Below are 20,855 nucleotides of genomic sequence, written 5' to 3'. Positions count from 1 at the left end.
TGTTGTATAAGCTACTATGTGTATATTTATTTATGTTTCCCATAGTACAGACGTATTCCTTATTTTATTGTAGCTGTGTAATTTCAGTAGTCTTGCATAAAGGACATCTGTTTTGTTGCAATTGTATCAGCTATTAATTGTAATACTTGAAGCGTTTGTATCTAATCGTCATGCATCTGTGGTGGCACTCGACCATGGAACTTTCCAACGGCTTCGCGACACAAAGCGCTATACCTTCAAAGCGTAAGGCCGACACGCCTAATGTACCATTGATATCCCTACAGTTCTTTCGCCGAATATTCGGAAGAATGCATACGCGGCAACCGTTGCGGACATCTAATAAACGCGTGCGTAGTGGAGATATCGAGGGGCAACAAAGAAAAGAATCCATTTGGTTTCGAATCAAAGATTCATTCTGCCCCGAGCTGCGGAGTGCGAAAGGTTAAGCGTCATAGCGAAGCAAACACAATTAGAGATACGTGATTATTGACTCTTGATAGTTAATCGTTAATCGTTGTTCATCGTTAATCGTTAATTGTTTTTGATCGTTCATCGTTAATCGTTAATTGTTGTTGACAGTTAATCGTTAGTCGTTAATTGTTGATCATAAATTGTTGACTGTTGATTGTTAATAATTTAATTAACTTTTTTGTTGAACATCAAGAGTATTTCTTGTGGGCACCTTCACCCACTATCCACCTCACATCGTTATTCTACATACGGAAGGCAAGATTGATATCAAGTTCGAAGGACAGACCGCAGAAGTCTGGTCTCTGCTATTACCACGAGACCTTTCGAGACCGCGCAAGGAAGTGCCGGGCCCCTTGCAACTGGACCCAGTGAAACGAGACCAGCCGTCCGTAAACGCGGCATGTGGCGATGGCTTTAGTATCCCATCGCATTTTCGTGACGGACAGGGCACCAAGGATCTCTTTTCTTGTGAACACCGGTGTCAATATAAACGTATACTCGTGCAACAAACTACGCGGATCCGCGAACAAAGATACGTACGAGCTGTTCGCGGCGAATCGAGTGGTCGAAGCAAACCGAAAACGCCTTTCGCGAGTCAAAACGCATCGTCTCTGACGCCACAATGTTAGTGTCACGACCGGCATACTTCAAATCCGATGGACTGACGATGGAGATAAAGATGTGGCGGCACTCGGCGACAATCGGCGGCAATATCGCTGAAGTGTCTAATGAACCATCAACATCCCAACGGTCCTTCCGCCGAAGGTTCTAGAAGAAAGAGCACGTGGCAACGGTCGCGGACGCCTAGCAAATGCAAATGCATGGTGGGGATGTTGAGGGATGACAAAAGAAAGTAATCGGATTCGATCGAAAGTCAAATCATAAGAGCTTCAGTCTTGGAAAGTCACGCCTAGAGTTTGGAAGTGGATTGTAAAGTGAATTGTTGTTAGAAAAAAAATAAAGTTTCTTTTTTTTATTTACACCTCAAATTTCTTTTTTTATTTTGTTATTTTACGTGACATTAGCGCATTCGGTATCGGCAACAGCGCGTGAACGACAAATGGCAGCCGCTAGGATTCGTTACAAAATCTTTGTCTCCCGTGCGATTAATTCTGTATTTAGAATAATTTTAAATATATTTGACAATATCAAGTATCAACTCGTCACGTCATTATTTAAATCATCCACCACAAATCCAAAAACAGAATAAGGAAAACAGAGAAACGAACAAATAGAAAATTAAGTTGCTAACATGTTTTTCTATAATAATATTTTAACATCAATATTGTAATACGCAATGTGTTACGCCGCCTAAAACATCTGCACGCCAGCCCGCGCGACCGGACAACAACCGACCTGCGTAACGTCACTTCGACCCTCAATAAACCTAAGGACCCACCATAACTTTCACTTCCCTGTATTGTTTCGCCATGTGTCTTCAATCCGTTTGTCTTGAAGAATTTCTAAAGCTTAAAAATATTCTCGAAACACAGTCGGTTTTTAGAGAGGTCCTTGGGTTTATTAGTCGCACTTAAAACACGGAGAAAGCGGGTATGCACCCATTAGGAAAATCCGAATAGCCCTGTAATAAAACAAGCTAGGTTTTTCTCACGCACACAGTCATCTATCCACCACGATGGTAGGAGACTCGATACTCATCCCTTCGAGCAGTAGTGCAGGTCATGACCAATCGACACCGCGCTTCGTGGCCCTCACTTTTTCTAACGAAAGTGGGAACAACGAATCCGCGTTCTTTAGGCACAGGGGCACACCCACACCGAACTTTTCTTCCGTATTAGAAAAAGAGCGACAGACAGTCTAAAAACTAACGCCTAACGCGGCAGTCTACACATAGCGCGAGAGTCGCATACTTCACGCAAATCTTTTGTCGGTTCTCGGTGTTGTCGAACACACATCTTCTCTCCTAAATATATTATAGTGCTAAGTCCATTAATACATTAATTTCCATTATAAGAGCCCTGCTCTAGCGTACATATCTATCGCATCTTCATGCGACAAGTTGTTAACTATTTATTTCTCTACGTCAGTGTAATCTAAGTGTTGGAAATATATAATTTATAATTCTGTGAATCACAGTGTTATACAAACTCAATCACCCCTATTATCTCAACGGAAATCAGGGGATCGATCAATTCGTGGTGTCGATTGTTATAATCGTAACGGGGATTTACGACCCCCGTTGACGTCTCTCCTCGCGATTACGTCTCCCCGCAATTGGTCGAAATTTACACAATGTGAAAATGAAAAAATTGGAAGCAACCGAACTACGGATGAAACTAAATCACTTCGCTGCTTGTAAAGATAACTTTTAGTGTTATAAACATAAGTCAAGTAGCAAAGAGCATAAATTGAATTTACCCAAACTCTTCTTGAAATCTGACAAAATGATTCTTTATTTTGTCAAAAAAATCTTTACGTATTTTCCATTCCCATTCGTCGCTTTTTTCAGTGGCGTGTTTATCGCTACGTCGAAACTCCGTCGGGTAGCAGTTAATTTCATTTAAAGTAGAAAACTATTCAGAAACGTGTATACGTTACACAGCAACAAACCAGTCGCCCTGTTATTACCTCGTTCTCAACAGTTCAAATTTCAGGGACAACCGACTACTTAGTATCGACCCAGTACGTCATATTTACTCGCCAAAAGAATTGTAAACGAAAATTGTAACCAGACGTGCCGTTAGTAACTACCATTTTTCGCGAAACTTCTTTTTCATTTGGCGGAAATTTAAACAAACCCCGAAACACCGTGGCGTTTTGCAACTGTCTTTAATCCTTTAAGATAAAAAAGATTGACGCAAAATTTTGACGGGATGAAATTTCACGATATATTCAGGTGAAACGATGCGAAATTAGAGCGAAGCTTATAATGGGAATATAGTTTGCTTGTCTGTTGTCATAAAATGAGATATGCAGAATATATTAAAAAATAGAGTATATGTAATACGAAACTTTATATTATTCATGTTATTATGGACAAAATATCACAATATGTTCATATATTTAAATCTCCTCCGAAAAAGATTATTGTATGTAGAACACAGTTTAACTGTATTTTGAATTCTTGTTTATCAGATCACAATTGATAAGTTGATATTAGGATGATTATCCTCATTTGAAACAATTTTGTGACTGTTACTTGTCAATATACTTTATATCTTATGTACATTTTAAATATAGTACGCAAACTCGAAGTTGCAAGGAACATTAATAAAAACTCAATATTTCAATAACGCCTTTCATGATTATAATTAAATATTTTTTCAAAATGTCGTATCAGTGTTACATCTAGCACCCCCTCCCCCACACACAAAAGTTTACCAATTTATAATATATGTACTAGTAGATTGACAAGTTACGATTTACAGGTTATATAGAATTCTATTTTATGATTTTATAATTTTTCGTTAAATACAATAATCAAATAACTTGCAAATAGTAAAATTTCATTTGTTTTATCGTCAAACTTGTGCAAGGGAACATATTAATGCTGGTAACTTTAGTGACTTGCAAAATTTCAATAGTGCAAGACAGGCCAGATATTCAATTGCAATTGGTTGCTATCCATATTTTCATCGGTCTTACAATAACCTTATGTTATCAATTATGAATTAAAAAGTTAATGAAATCACAACTCACCCAAGGCCAATGGGTATGACTTCTTTTCGAAGATCGATTGAAATCTCGAGTTTGTTGTTTGAGACATTCAGTTACCACAAGACAAAAACACCACTCCATTACAGCCGACGTAAACAAAACATGACAGATTCTTCCAATTCTCGGACAACAAACATAGGCATACATACTGTTTTAAAGTCACAGTCTGTCGTTGAACTTTCGCCAAGTAACTTGATACGCACATATACACGTCCCTCGAAATCAGTTTTCGACGAAAATACATACGTGACATGTTATGTTGCAACCGAACGTGAATTTCTCGCGGGAAATAGCCTGATATCGTTTATTTATGCGTCTCTCAAATACGAATTTTACTATACACTTCGTTTAAGACACGCCATTTTGCAAAACGATTATCGAAAGATTACTGCTTACATCGAGATCGAGAATAGATTCGCAGGAAGCTGGATGCCGCGATTTCTTCCCGCGCTTTACTTTCTTCCGAAGTTGTGATTGGTTGATTTCCTGCTGCCATATTCGGTTTCGCCGAGAATCGTGAACACGTACGCTGGAAGCAATGCGGGGTAATTATTTAATTTATTTCATAATATTATTTAACATATATCGTGAAAAGTTCTGAATATTCGGATTCTTCTGTTATCGTTTCATCGTATGTTAGCATTATCAGCTCTCGATATCGAATTGGCAAACAGAATTTTTCTCATACAAAGTAAGTCACATTAAGTATATGTATATGTATAGTCGAAGCAATGCAATTAAAAATTTTTCCATTTTAATTGCTATTATTTATCACAGACATTTTACCGAGCATTCATTTTATAAATCTTATACATACATATATATATATATATATATATATATATATATATATATATATATATCGGGTTTACATTAGAATTAGGGTTAGGGGCGTGAAACGAATCTTCGTTTGGGTTACACGTTGTCGTTATGCAATGGAGAAGACATTGACTAGTGCAAATACGATTATTATAGAACCGGACAAGTAACCGCGGTAGTTAGGTGCTCGAGATACTAATGACAATGATCCTAGGTTCAATAACGAATCCGCGGTCAACGGGATGACAACAGAACGTACTCACAAAGTCTAAGTCTGAGAATAATCACTGATCGCGAAGGCGTTACTCTTGGATCGATGAGATCGCGAGCGAGAAAGCCTTTCCCGTCCCGATGATGCCACACAGGAAAACTATAACGGGGTGTGTCTAAGGATACGAGATCATCGGATTCGTCGAGAAAAGCCTTCGTTCAGAAAGTGTTGCTGCTAATTGGTTAATCTCCATATCGGTGGTTAGAAAAGGATGCTAGCCGCCCTCGAGGGAAAGTTGCTAGTGGGAGACGCCGCTCGTTGAAAAATATGTCTTCCCTATCTTCCCGTAGTTGGGACAAAGACTGTTTGTCTGTTTGAAGGACTTTAGTTAACTAAACCTTAAGATTTATAACGGGCCCTCGGGCTAGCCGAACATGTACTGCGGAGACGCATCGACATCTGGCAATCATCTTACTCGAAGAATAGGGTCTGCACGTGGCGAGCCACGGGACAGAAACCGTTGGAATGTTTACTGTCGCGTGTCGCCACAAATATTTCTTTTAAGGAGAGCTATAGAATTACTTCATACCTTTGTTAGGCAAAGCGTTCATCCCGTGACCGCGGCTACGTTCGGCGACTGACTGTCACCTCGAACCCAAGCTCATTATCACAATTCTCGAATAATTACAATCGGGTTGAATAACTACAATTGTTCAATTACAGCTATAGTAGACTCTAGGTTACAATGTTGCGGGATTATCCAAAATTCCAAAGGCTCCGGTGTTCTTTCATCTCCGACACGGCCATCCTGACTATCACACGTCCTCGTGTGTAACTAAAATATCGTATTTCTTACATTAGATTCGATACAACTGACATTATTTGCGATTTAACTAAATGTCCAAGTAAGTCAAGGGTCCAGTGCAATAACAAAGTTTCGTTCGGAGGTTTGACAACAGAAAAATAAAAGAGAATAGGAATTTGTAATGTTATAATTTGTATTCAAAGTGTTAGGTGCGTTCTGTGAGTCGCCAGCCAGACCGTAATGACACAACAGATCATTTTCGATTTCGTACACCGGTGAACCTCAGTTTGTTGGATCATATTGCCACGTTGGGTGCATTACACCCAGAAAGCACGTAAGCCCACTCAACGGGTTACAACAAAAGCACGTAACCCCACTCAACGGGTTACAACAAAAGCACGTAACCCCACTCAACGGGTTACAACAAAAAGCACATCAACCCACTCAACGGGTTACAACAAAAACACATCAACCCTCTCAACGGGTTACAACAAAAACACATCAACCCACTCAACGGGTTACAACAAAAACACATCAACCCACTCAACGGGTTACAACAAAAACACATCAACCCACTCAACGGGTTACAACAAAAACACATCAACCCACTCAACGGGTTACAACAAAAACACATCAACCCACTCAACGGGTTACAACAAAAACACATCAACCCACTCAACGGGTTACAACAAAAGCACATAAAACCACTCGGTGTATTACTATGACCACAACGCAGTGTTAATGATCCTCTGAGGTCAGTGTACTTGCATCGTTATTATCACCGCCGTTGTCATCACCGCAGACGTCTAACTCAGCAGGGACGCAACCTTCTGGCATTTTTCTCAGTCTGTCGTGTCTGTCCTTATATGATCGTTTACCGTCTAAGGTTTTTAGGGTATATCTATCTCCTTCCAAAATCTCGGCTATTACGAATGGACCCCTGAATTTCGGATCTAACTTCGTCTGGTTTCTTTCCTCGTTTTTACGTAACACGAAATCGCCAAGGTTGAACCTAACTATTTTAGCTTTGTTTTTGTCGAACCTATCCTTATCGTATTTGGCGCAGTGATACATCGAGCATTTTCGACGATCGCATTTGCGTCTAAGTTAGTTTCGCTTAGTAAGGAGTTATCCCGGTGATCGTGGATTCGTTTGAACTCAAACATTGCTAATAGTATTATTTAATTTAATTATTCGTAGATCGTATTATTCATTAGGCTTAGTGTTTGTTAGACTTATTATTAGTTGTACTTATTATTTGTTAAGCTTAGTGATAGACCTGTATATATGTCTAAATAAAATCTCGGCTTTGTGAAACGATGGCTAGTCCACACGAAGAGTCGTCGCGCGCCCAAAATTCGAATCGTGACCCGACATATATATATATATATATATATATATATATATATATATATATATATACACAAGATATATATACAAGAAAGAAGATACAAGAAAGAAGATACAAGAAAGAAGGAATATTATATTAGCGGCATTTTTGTAGCCATTATATAGGGTTTCGATCGCATAATTAATCAGTATCAACTTACCAGTCTTTAACGGAAGGACAAAAAGAAGAGCAGACGACACACAGACCGCAATCATGATCATTTTCAAGTAGAATCTCAAACTGCCGTACATCTTAGAAAACTTCGTTAGTCGTAAGGGATCAAAGGATGATGTCCGCGCTAGGGAAAATAGATGAGAAGCGGCTATTTCAACAACCACCGTGTAGGTACTGCACTAGCCAGAAGTATCTGCGACAGAAATCAGAATACACTCGTTTTCGCATGGTTGGATCAATTTCGCGTGGGACTAACCTGATTGAACCTAACGCGGGATAATTGCTCAACTCACGACTTTAACCAGCCCGCTTGATTCTCTGTAAATGCTTGAAATTGACGCTTGGATTCTTTCCAGATTAACTAGCTTTGCCCCTCCCTCCCTTTATCTATTTTCTTAGATCGACTTAGACTGCCACAATATATTATCTTTCTTCTTTTCTTTCCTTTTCTTTCCTTTTGATCTTTTAAAGCCCTAAATCGCTGGCTATTTTGTATACTATATATTTTGTACACTCAATTACTCTGTAAGTCATAAGTACATATGTTTTACAACGTTATTTGTCATATTTCAGTTAAACCCCAGAAAAGCCAGAAATATATTTTCAGCATGTTTTAACGCGCCCCTGGCAAAGATCTCAAAAACGAGTTGCGGCACAATTTAAAGCGACAAATAGCATCGCGTGTCTCGTTGTGGTAACACACGGTTCGCCAGTTTTTTTTTTTTTTTTTTTTTTTTTTTTTTTTTTTTTTTTTTTTTTTGATATCGGTGACTGCCATATTCTCTTGAGTTTCCAAATCGTAAAGAATCTTTCCCCAGGGATTGGTCAACTGTGTATGTCCCCATGCGACGTAACTTGCTTAAGGAACACGAGCCGGTGATATGCAGGCAACGTATAATTGATTATCATTCGCTCTGAAACGCTGAAGTAATGACCAGTGCAGTGGTCCAGTGGTCATATTGAATGCCGCTGGATATATCAGCATTTGGCAACCTAACCCAGAGAAGCAGGAAATATGAAGCTACCGAATACCAATTAACTTCGTAGTTGCACGGTTCACATTCCATCATTTCTGAATATGCGAGGACAGTCCTCTTATTGTGCTTTTAATTCTTTTATTTGTTTCATTTTCAGCAAATATACTGGTTTTTTTAAATTAAGCTTCTGTTTATACAGAGTTACAGATTATATTAATTTTATATAGAATATATTTAAGAAAGATATTTAATTTTTTGCTAGTTAAGTATTGATCGATTAAGTTACTGTACCTTTGTTCCGATAAATGCGTGCCATTTCCTCGAATCTAATATCATAGCAAATGCCAATACCTATTTTGCAGCCCTTCACATCGAACGTCGTTAGGGAGTTACCAGGACTGAGTGAATCACTCTCTCGAAAAGTAATCTTATTAGGAATGTCGATGTCGAATAGATGTACCTAATAACATAAAAATGTAGTCGCTAATTCTATTGCTGCAACTTTTGTAATTTAATATCAAAGTTACCAACTCCTAAACTTTAATTATTTTTTATTTAATAACTGACAGCGTTTTTATCACTTTCTTTTATTAAAAAATCTTATCATTTAATAATGTTTAAAAAGGAGAAAAAATAAGTATAATAATATTTTAAGTATTTGAAAAATTTATACAACACAAACACATTACAACAAAAATGGGCGTTTCCCGTATCATAACGTATTTTATAAACCGTAAATTATAGAATTGGTTATAGTATACGTATGTACATATGTATATTCCTAAATTATTCCTAGATAGAGTCACTTTCTTCGCCCCAATATTTTCAAATTCAAAGCCATAAAGGAATATATTACTTACCTTTCGGTGTTTTGCTATCAAAGTTCCATCGGGACCCCAAATAGTACAGGTATTGTACAATTTATCGCCCTCTATTTCAGGCATCGTACCACCAACTACATAGATGTTGTTTTCTTTAGCTGCGTTCGATGAAGCAACGCTCGTTTCACCATCAGGAATACTCTCGGCGTATTTTGGAAAGTACTCTGCGTTGCAATATTTCAATTAATGAAATGTCTTTTGTTCCAACCATAAATTAAATTGAAATGTTTGTCAGTTTTTTATTTTTTAAATTATTAAAATAACTAAGTTTTATATTTCGACTTAATTAAATATGCAATTACTTAGCTAATAGTATATATAATAAATTGTTTCTACAGGTTCAAAATGAAAAATGAATATTTAGAAATATTTAATTACGACAATGCTATTTGTGTTAGCATCAGTGGCTTGTTACTCAACGACTTTGCTAGTACTTTTTGAAACATAAAGTTAGTTTTCAATTAACACTTATACTAGAGGCGGAATTATAAATGCAAAATAATTGATAATACTAATTTATAAGTACCTAATTATTAGTATCTTCAAAAATATATTTATACAAAAATCACGATAATCATGAAAATGGGGAAATCCTATATTCTCGAATCAATTCACAATTTATTTTGTATATTAATTAGATTCCGCGCTCATCAGTACGTACTCACTGGCGAGATCGAGAAAATGTATCGGCAATTCCTCGTACGACCAGAGGATCGGAAATATCAAAGGATATTATGGCGCAGCGCGAGTGGAGAAACAGAAACATATGAGCTTAACACCGTAATACTCTTATCATAGAAATAGAAGCAGTCCTCAATTCCCGCCCGCTAACTCCTATCTCCACCGATCCAAATGATCTCCTAGCCCTCACTCCCGGACATTTCCTCATTGGCGATTCATTAATGTGCTTACGTGATCGAGATTTCAGAGACATTCCATCGAACCGACTCTCCAAATGGCAGCATATCCAACAGCTTAAACAACATTTTTGGAACCGCTGGCATAAGGAGTATTTGAACGAGCTAACCAACCGCAATAAATGGAGCAAGGGTGGACACAGCATCCAAAAGGGCACAATCGTCATCCTCAGAGAGGACAACGTTCCCTCCATGCATTGGCCTCTGGGCCGAGTTCATCCAGGCGCCGATGGTGTTGTCACGTAAAATAACAAAATAAAAAAGGAATTTGAGGTAAAAAATAAAAAAAAGAAAACTTTATTTTTTTTCTAACATCAATACACTTTACAATCTACTTCCGAACTCTGGGCGTGACTTTTTAAGACTGACTCTTATGATTTTACTTTCGATCGGATCCGATTACTTTCTTTTGTCATCCCTCAACATCCCCACCGTCCATGCATTTGCTAGGCGTCCGCGACCGTTGCCACGTGCTCTTTCTTCTAGAACCTTCGGTGGAAGGACCGTTGGGATGTTGATGGTTCATTAGGCACTTCAGCGATATACATTGTCGCCGAGTGCTTTATCTCTATCGTCAGTCCGTCGGATTTGAAGTATGCCGGTCGTGACAGTGTCATCCGGACAGCTACAGTTCAGACGGCAAAAAGCATTTTGGATCGGGGCGTCAAAAGGCTTGTCCCACTGCCAATTCAACCCGATCTCGAGAAACCCGAACAACTAGCCACCGAGACGAAATAAGATGGGAACTTCAACCACACCTCGCTAGTTTGATCGGTACCCTCTCAACGGGGGGAGAATGTTACGCCATGCGGCTTACCATAGGTCATATTCTTAACTATCGATCGCGGCACTATAATGTCGCAGACGGACCGTCGCGTCTGCCCGGCAAACAAACATTGTAGTGGCAAGCGCATGATTCATTAAGCAGGGCGACTTCCAGAAACGTCGACTCGTGGTCGTTATTTTACCTCGCGTAAAAGAATGTGGCGTGATCCGAACGTAGTGGGGGTCGCCTTCCAGAAAAAACGAAAAAAATCGAAAGGCGTTCAGAACTTTTCGAGAAGTCGAACCGTCAACACAGGTGGTATGTCGCGCATTACTTATCAACCAAAACGCAGTTACATTTTTTTTGTTCCATTTATATCTTTCTAGTTAATAAGTTGTTGAAATAAACATTAATTTATTTGTGTTAATTCTGTGGAATTTCATTGAACTACTGAACTGATCAGTTCGTGGCGTCGATTATTTAATCGTAACGGGAAATTACAACTCTCGTTGACGTGCTATCTCGCGATCGCGTCTCTCCGCGAACGGTCGAAACAAAATGATTCACTAAAAACTGTCCTGAATTCCTAAGAACTTATTTACCGCAAAACTGACAAAGTGTTTATTTAAAAAATGAGGTTGAAGGTAGTCCTTTTCTTTCATTTCATTCATTTTCATTTTCTTTCTTAAGTATGGCTAACACAATATCTAATCAATTAAAATTTTATATTTTCACGTGAAAAGTTTCTTTAGATAATTATTATCAACATGATGACTAACTCTTACGGATTAATACGTGTCTGTAGGGCAATCCGGTGGACTCGATCGGCTTTTTACTTCGAAAGTTGAGTAATCGGTGTCGCTTTCTTACGCATCTTTGAACTGTATAAATGTTTTAAAATTGTTTGATCCAGAATGTACCACACCGGACAATCAAGAAGGCAGGTGCCTTGACTACAGAAAATGTAAACCTCTGCAAGAAATATGGCAGATACAGTACCGTACAGCCACCGATTTTTATAGACGATCAGTGTGCAGATACCAGGGCAATGTTACGATCGTTTGCTGTCCGAACGATCCAAACAAAGAGAAGAGAGAAATTTTAATAAAAACTGTGTATAAGTATAAGGCTTTGCGACCACCATACTGAGGTTTTAGCAACGTCTCTCATACCAGGGTGGTCGATGGTAAACCAGCTGAACTTGGTACGTTTTATGTCTTTCTTTCCGATTAATAATAAGCCATTTACTGCAAAGAATGAACTTTAAAGGCATTAAACAGCACATCAATGTACATTTCAATTAGACTAAATAATAATGCTATGATTTTATCGGTAGTAACTTTACTTATTAACTTGAATTATTTCTTTCTTTTACTTCATGTTAGGAAGAGTATCTTTTTGCTTGAAATAAAAAATTGATATAGGAGTAATAATATGGATAGAGATCAAAAACTGTTAGGGCAGAAATTACACGTTTGAACTTTATAGTTCAGTATAGTTCAAATAGAAATTATATAGAATTATTTAATAATTTGTATTCCACTGGAATAAAAATTTAATTTCTGTCTTTATCAAATCTCTGTTTCAGAGTATTTGTACGTATGTACTTATCGTCTGCTGTATGATCGAATTTCGAATAGGTAATAATCGTTGTTACTCGTTATGTGAGAAAAAATTATGTATATTCACAACTATGACTATTGCATTTTAGGCGCTTGGCCATGAATCGCTGCATTAGGTTTTCGTAATCCCCGAAACCCAGACAAACCACTATGGAAGTGCGGAGGTTCCCTGATATCGGCTAGGCATGTTTTGACCGCAGCACATTGTGCACATATGGATGGAATAGAAAACATACACAATCATAATATTGCCATTCTTAGATTGGTGGAGGAGGTGCCATTTTCGAGTAAGTCCTCAAATATATATATATATATATATATATGCTATTGAGTATTACTGAAGTATCATATCCTGAAATTTCTTACTGTACACATATATTGTGTCATAAAGCGTGTATAATTCTTTCTCATACTTTTGGTCATTAGTTTCCTGCATTTTCATTTATTTTTTTATTTTTCAGGGTACGTATATCCCATTTGTACGAAAGAGCCCCTACGAAAGAGCAACTTCGTCGGCTATAACCCCCTTGTTGCTGGATCGGGAGCATTAAGATATAGTAAGTGATATCAATTTTATAATAAAATTAAATAGTTCCAGTCTTAAATATCTTTCTTATTTTCTTCGTAGGACGACCACGACGTAATGCATTAATGGAAGTACAAATGCCAGTGATTAAGAACGCCGAATGCAAAATAGCTTATTCCAAATTTCCTAATGCACCTGATATCACTGATGGTATAATATGCGCCGAACATGCTCAGGGTGGAGAGGATTCTTGTACGGTAATTAAGTTACAGAGTTACTACAAACTATACGGTATCTGAAGACACGTCGATTCGAATTAACATCAAATCGACGTCTTAAACATTAAAAATAATAGATAAACACAATTTAATAGTTTTGCCCACTTCTCACACCTCGTTATGGTATTTAATCTAATTTCCTCTAATCTTAGTTTTGCTCAAAATACATATAACATGTACGTTATAAATTGGAGTATTTCAATACACAAATCAATAGAAGATTATTACTGTATATAAGTATAATTTCAATACAATTCGATCGATATATTTCAGTATCTTTGATTAAAAATTTAACGATCCTTTCAGGCTGACCGCGGCGGATCACTGCTGATACAACATGAATTAACCTCGTATTTAATAGGTATTGTGTCTTATGCTTATAAGTGCGGCACAGCTGGGTATCCCAGCGTTTACACTAGGGTCACATCGTACCTTGACTTCATTCTCCAAGCGATGCAATAATATGATATTACTGTTCCATAAATATCATTGTGTAAAAAACGTAAAGTTGGATTTTCTTATTGTGGAGATAAGAAACAGCTCAAATTTACATTGTTTTGTACGTTACAAATTATAGGCTTAAAATGTACGAAATGTAACTTTGAAACGACACTAATTTTTTACGCACGATAAACCTCCACAACTTAGGTATGTAAAGATGATAAACGTATATTAATTCTATTAATTTGGTAATAATAAACCAACTTTCTGAGAAGTTCTGTAAATTTCGTTTCTGTTGTATCAAGAGAATAATGGAATATTCCACTTAGATCGTATACTTCTTGTACGTACGTACAAAATTTTCCGGCTAATCTAAAACACTTCATAAGATAGAGAGCTTCTGGAAATTCGGACACAGAGAGTGCATAAAATACAAGATAAGTCTCGTGTCTTTCAAAATTATTTTTTATTCGCTAAAAACGTCCTGTGTACTCATGCAATCACATGCAACCTCGAAACTTCACTTATTTTTTATCACTTTCCAATTCAATACACAGTTTCAGCATTTTTGACTATATGTAAGAGAAATTTCCATTCAGCCAAAGGTGTACTTACAGATTATAGATTCCTATACGACTCTCAGTAAAAATTTATCCGCACTCCAGATAGTTAAAACTTCTGTCGACCGTATTGATCCATCTGCACTCTTCGTATGACGTCAATATCTGTTCAGTGCTGCTGCGCAGGTTTCTTTGTGTTACGTCAATTCGTTTGTGACCGTTGCGCGAGTAATGGCGCTTTGCAATGGTGATTTGCAGGAAAACAGTGCAGGATGCTGTGATTCGTTTCTTGTGGTCGGAGGTTATGTTTGATGCCTATATTTATCAAAGATTTAATGCACATTATGGAGAAAGTGTTTTGTCACGAAGTGTGTTTGAATGGGCACAAAAGTTCAAAGAAGATCGCACAAGTGTTATGAAAAAACAGCTGGACGCCCGTCCACATCCACGATGACAACATTGAACGTGCTCATGAACTTATGCTCTATGGAATAGACGAGTGACAGTGGATAATGTGGCAAATCATTTGCAAATCAGCCACGGCTCTGCTTATGCAATAGTACACGACAGATTTGGATTTTAAAAAGTTTGTGCGAGATGGATGCCGAAAAAGCTGATGAAAAGGTGAAGACGACGATGCATTCGTGGTTCGCAGCTCAGCCCAAAACATTTTTTAATGAGAAAATATAAAGGTCCTTCGGCAAATGGACAAAGTGTATACAGAAATCGAGTGATTATGTCAAAAAATGATGTATGTCTTTTTTGACAATTGCTTAAAATAAATTCTACACCGACAGAGCGGGTAACTTTTTACTCACCCTCGTAAGACACTTAAATTTCCAATCTATTATGATGAATAAAAGAGCTTATACTATTAAATCTAATTGTATTTTGTTGCATGAGAGTACACGTGTATGTGATGTACATTACCTTTATATCCCCTTGAACGCTTCAATATTGCGCATATATACTATATTTTGTACAGCTTCTATAAAATTTCGTATGTTTGTTTAGGCTGTTAATCTAGAGGCTGGAGTACAAAGAAGTGGCACAATGATGTGGGCTGATGACATTTATAATTATCAAGGAATCACCCCTACATTCGCTCAGGTATATATCGTTGACTATAATGTATTTAACATATATGATTGTTAGAATATTAATAATTAATTTTTAATTCTATCAGAATTTTAATGAAACTGTCCCTTGGGAAGGAAGAACTGATACCTTGATATCACGGTTTGTACATCCTATATATACGACAAATTTTAGAACATTATATAACGAAGAACCAGATCGTCGTGGCCATGTGATGTGAATAAAAGGACTTGAATTTGATGATATTTTTATAATGTTAGATAACATAACTAAGTATCTTCACAGTAAGATAGGATGACATGGTTTACATGATCTTAATGTTGTTCACTCGAGTGATGATATTATAAGGAAAAGCGTAATATCACAGGTAGGATGATTCATAATTTAGAACTACTAACTCATGTATGTATTAAAAATTAAAGAAATATATTAAATTTTATAGGATATTTATGTTTAGTAACCAGTAATTCAGAGATTGGTATTCATGGTTACTATAACGAGGCTGTAGAAACGCACCCTTTCTTCTTTGCAAATGGTCCTGTATTTATGTCTAAGCCGAAACTGGAACCTCTGAATAATTTAGATTTATTCTTGTTATTTTCTAAAATACTTATCTACAGTATACCATAAGGAATGATACCGTATCGCACCTAATCAAGTGCCTTAAGAAACATCAACAGGATATCACAGTAATCCCTTATCGACTGATATGTAAGTAAAAGTTATCTGTCATTGTTATACACAATTATGTGTTAGTGTTATACACAGTTATTTATCATTTTCTATTAATTCAGTTGTAGCCACTACAATATCTATGACACTGGTAGTAATTATAAGAACAATAATGATGTTCTATAAGAGGAAATGATGATTAGGAACAAAAACTTACAGGTAAGTCAAAGTATATGTTATTTGCCATTTGAAAAGAAAGTTACTAACTTGGAATTTTTTGATAAATAATAATTGTGCAAAATATATTGGATTTCAAATTTGTCAAAAATTGAAATTTAAGAAGCATTGTAATAATATAACATTAATATTTTGATTTTTCAGGAGATATCATGCGGTGGATGGATAATATGTAAAAAATATTAAGCAGTATATGAATTTTCATATTGCGTAGAGATAACAAAATGAATTTTAAAAAATGTCGACATGGTAATAAGAAATAGCATCATGACAAAGAATATATAAACACAGTTTCATTTTTTATAAATAAAAATTTGTTGTTCCAGATTTTGAAATATAGTGAAACGTTTAATTAGTATCTTAATATCTTTAAATAATTATTATTTTAGAATCAATTGTAATTGTATCATACGTACTTTTGAATTCGTGCAAGAACATATGTTATTTTGAAGTAGTTATTATTAGGAAATTGTTAGACGCGAACAGTATGCGAAAAGTTAGTATGTAGTGTAATAATTATCAATCAAAGCACAAGAATTAAATTCTTTAGGAAAAAATTTCCGGAATTTCTTATTTACATGATTATAAAGAAATCCATAACAAAAAGGAGCTGCTTTCTAATACTTCTCTTCCTTGTAATGCCTACGTTAACAATAACGAGGTTCGACTTTTTGTTTTTAGAGGGATACTGGAAAATTTGAAAGTACAGTACCATTGGGAAGAAAATCACGATATTGAAAACGATATTTGCAAGTAAATTTCCAAAAAATCTGTTTTCAAATTTTCGCTTTCTATTTCACATTAAAAGAAAGGGAGGGCTGCCTTCTTTTTCTGCAAGACAAAACAAACATTCTGAATCTCGTATCAATGAATGATGTCAATAAGTTATTTTTCTTTTCAGATTGAACAATATTCCAGATTTATTCATAATTTCATACTACGCGAAGAATAGACTTTCATAGGTATATAAAGGAAATATTAAGTATAGGAAAACTCTTTTTCGTTGTAGGTGACATATGCTTCACGGTTGAACACATGTATTTTTGAACACATATAAATGAAAAAGTACTCTTATGGAGAAAAAGAATTGATACCTTCGATTGACATTAGATAATGTATATAAACTTATGAACAATCACTATCACTATCAGTTTGTATTTTAGGTGCACACGCAGATTTGTTGGAGTTCTTATAAAATGTACTTCCTGTACGAACGTTTTATTCTTCCAAATTTTACGATACTATGTCTCATATGATAACTATATGGATTAAACGTAATATAAATGATCCGAAAATAGACTCGAACGACATTAATTGTCTTTCTATTTATACCAATATCGAAAATACAAGTAAAGCTGGAGCAATAGTATGCAAGAATGGACTATTTATTATTTTAAACCAAATCATAGCATATTCAGAATGCACAGTATTATCATGAAACGACGAGTTTTATGTTAATTCCGACCGATTACAATACCTTTCTTTCGTTTACAAGGAACGACGAGACTGGCAGTTGCGTGATTTCCAATGCAAAAGCCGCGATATCTGCACGATAACCTAACCTCAACCGATTTTGTTGTACTATTCTTACGTGGACTTCGTTTGTACCACTTTCGTAACAAAAATAGAATACGTAGAACACAGCATTCCGTTATGCGATATTGTCGATTCCTAACATCCGAAAAATCAGAGATAATTTTTTCCCTACAGTTGTACATTTGTGTGAAAAATTACGAACGTAAAGTTGTTTGGTGCATGCACAGTCCTCCCCTCCGCTGCATTTGCGTGGACATGCTAGAAAGATTCACTTTTCCACGGTGAAACTGTATGTATTATAATTTCATTTTTACAAAGGTCGAACATCCTACTATGCATAAATTTAATATTAATATAAGCAGGTTTCGTGTTAAGTATTACATCTGACGTATAAGCACACGTGTGTACGAGCCTTGGTTTTAAATGTCTTATAGTAGACACCGAAAAGATTATTCAGTTGGATATCTGACTCAACATCAATATTTTACTAGGAGATAACATGTTAAGAACACGTTGGTGGATGGCATGGGAGATGATGAATGAAGACATACTTCTGTGAGATACATAAAATAGTAGTCAGAACGTATTTTGGCGCTTGGGGACAGCAACAGCTTTTTTTTTGTTTTTATTTATTTGTTGAAATTACAATCAATTCTCGCGTTGAGAATTTTCAGTAATTTTTCCGGCGTGGCGCAGTGACATGGCTGTTTATTTACAATAAGTTAATACTTATTATAGATAGGTATAATTTATAAGTATTATAAGTAAGTGCATATGCTTAATTTGGATAATTAAATGAATCTAACGTTTAGGTCTAGCGAGTAGTGCCTCTTCAGCCTGCGAATCTGGTCCGTCGTATCGAGTAGTCCAGTGATTAGGGGGTTTCGGTGTTTCTTGACTCTTTTGCTATATCTGTAGCTATATTTTGCTATTTCCTCTTTGACTGTAGGTATCTTGAGGTCGCGATGGATGGTTTCGTTGGTAACATACCAAGGTGCGTCTATTAAGGCTCTTAGCGCTTTCGATTGGAATCGTTGTAGTATTTCGATGTTGGAGTTACTTGGACAGCAACAGCTGGTGATACTGTCATACACCTCCATTTATAAACTTTCGAAAATCGATGTGACCTTCAAACTTTAGTGTATTCTGTTTCACAGCACAAAATGTTTCCGAAACGTAAGTTTATTGTTACAATAAACTTGACTAGTGGCTCTGAAATACTATCCTTGAAAAAACAATGGGGAAATTGGAGCAAAAAAAAAGAAGGAAATAAACAAAGACCTTGTTGGTTCGTAAAAATAAAATATGCTACAGGAAAAATTTTTTCCAACGGATTGAGATGCGACAAGCTTTAAAAGCTATGACGCGAATCGAGCGTTTGTCTACAAGAGCGCATTTTCGGTGGATATATATGTCGGAATGACATTGGGGATAGGGTTGTCGGTGTTTGAGGAGTCTTCATTGAAGGTAGCCATCGTTGCGGTGTAACGAAGATACGATTTATTGACACAGGTATGAATAACACAGGTTTTGACAATCTACCACGGCGGTGAGACGTCCGCGACACTAGTGACAGTGGTCTCCGGTTCAATAACGAATCCGCGGCCAACGGGATGACAGATGGGCGTTCTCGCTGAATCTAAGTCTGACTCGTAAAAATAATTGCTGAGCGTAAAGACGTTACTCTTTGGTCGACGGGAGCGCGTAAAAGAATGCCCGTCCCGTCCCGACGATGTCACAGAGGAAAACTATAATGGGGTGTGTCTAAGGACACGAGATCATCGGATTCGTCGAGGAAAGCCTTCGTTTAGGAAGTAAGGGAAATTGACGTTGCTGCTAATTGGTCAATCTCCATATCGGTGGTTAGAAAAAGATGTTAGCCGCCCTCGAGGGAAAGTTGCTAGTGGGAGACGCCGCTCGTTGAAAAATATGTCTCCCCTATCTTCCCGTAGTTGGGACAAAGACTGTTTGTCTGTTTGAAGGACTTTAGTTAACTAAACCTTAAGATTTATAACGGGCCCTCCAGCTAGCCGAACATGTACTGCGGAGACGCATCGACATCTGGCAATCATCTTACTCGAAGAATAGGGTCTGCGTGTGGCGAGCCACGGGACAGAAACCGTTGGAATGTTTACTGTCGCGTGTCGCCACGAATATTTCTTTTAAGGAGAGCTATAGAATTACTCCATACCTTTGTTAGGCAAAGCGTTTATCCCTTGACCGCGGCTACGTTGGGCGACAGACTGTCACCTCGAGCCAAAGCTCACCGTCACTAATCTAGAACAATTACAATCGGATTGAATAACTACAATTGTTCAATTACAGCTATAGTAGACTCTAGGTTAGAATGTTGCGGGATTATCTAAAATTCCAAAGGCTCCGGTGTTCTTTCATCTCCGACATATAATTATATAATGACTCATTGAAAACCAGCTTTCATTTTTTGTTGATAGTATGGTAAGAAAATGTGAAGTTCGAACGCTTGTAACGATTGCCTGAGTTGCGTCATCCTTGGTTTTAGGAAAAGATAGGGAAGTCACTGAAGGGTGTCGCGGCTTCGATGTCTTTCGTAGCTGCGACGCGGAGGCCTCTCGGTTGTTCTTTGAACAATCGTCAACGTGGACGAACGTCAAAGCGAAACCACGCGAATTCGGCATTTCCGATAATACGGAACTCTGTAAACGCGACTGCGTTGAATTCGTTCGATTAATTCCTAGCAGTATCTATAAACAGTGAACTTAAGGCCCCATACACAACTGCATACGCTAGGTTGTAAGAAATAATAGCTATATAAGT

At 37.0% G+C, this 20,855-nt stretch overlaps 3 protein-coding genes and 1 long non-coding RNA gene across 10 annotated transcripts in view; 3 read left to right on the top strand and 1 right to left on the bottom strand.

Moving 5' to 3' along the window:
- LOC126875791 (venom serine protease Bi-VSP-like) overlaps positions 1–14,666 on the top strand; it is a 34,137-nt gene extending 19,471 nt beyond the window's left edge. The window contains exon 5 of one of the 2 annotated variants that reach the window (XR_007693662.1): positions 14,164–14,498. Coding sequence is in view for 1 of the 2 variants with exons in the window: in XM_050638685.1 (XP_050494642.1) it covers positions 14,574–14,602 (29 nt within the window). In the remaining variant the exon portion in view is untranslated. Of the gene's footprint in view, positions 1–14,163; positions 14,499–14,573 lie in introns of those variants that run through there. The other variant, XM_050638685.1, reaches the window with a different exon arrangement.
- LOC126875803 (venom serine protease Bi-VSP-like) overlaps positions 1–20,855 on the top strand; it is a 163,932-nt gene that overhangs the window by 21,344 nt on the left and 121,733 nt on the right. Inside the window, exon 1 of one of the 4 annotated variants that reach the window (XM_050638726.1) lies at positions 10,932–11,407. The exons of 2 other annotated variants lie outside the window; for them this stretch is intronic. The gene's annotated coding sequence lies outside the window, so the exon portion shown is untranslated. Of the gene's footprint in view, positions 1–10,931; positions 11,408–20,855 lie in introns of those variants that run through there. One more of the 4 variants, XM_050638716.1, reaches the window with a different exon arrangement.
- On the top strand, positions 12,354–13,641 carry LOC126875804 (venom serine protease Bi-VSP-like). The gene is made up of 3 exons (XM_050638728.1): positions 12,354–12,998; positions 13,173–13,268; positions 13,340–13,641. Exons 1-3 carry the CDS (start codon positions 12,926–12,928, stop codon positions 13,534–13,536), a joined length of 366 nt encoding a protein of 121 aa, XP_050494685.1. The 5' UTR covers positions 12,354–12,925; the 3' UTR covers positions 13,537–13,641.
- Positions 19,797–20,855, bottom strand: part of LOC126875835 (uncharacterized) — a 148,009-nt gene continuing 146,950 nt past the window's right edge. For all 3 annotated transcript variants that reach the window (XR_007693708.1, XR_007693712.1, XR_007693716.1), the window contains exon 3: positions 19,797–20,250. This is a non-coding gene — a long non-coding RNA (uncharacterized LOC126875835). The remainder of the gene's footprint in view (positions 20,251–20,855) is intronic.

The sequence above is a fragment of the Bombus huntii genome, unplaced genomic scaffold (assembly GCF_024542735.1).
Source record: "Bombus huntii isolate Logan2020A unplaced genomic scaffold, iyBomHunt1.1 ctg00000058.1, whole genome shotgun sequence".
Lineage (NCBI taxonomy): Eukaryota > Metazoa > Arthropoda > Insecta > Hymenoptera > Apidae > Bombus > Bombus huntii.
The sequence above is the reverse complement of the archived record's forward strand: the minus strand, read 5'-3'. Positions and strand labels throughout refer to the sequence as shown.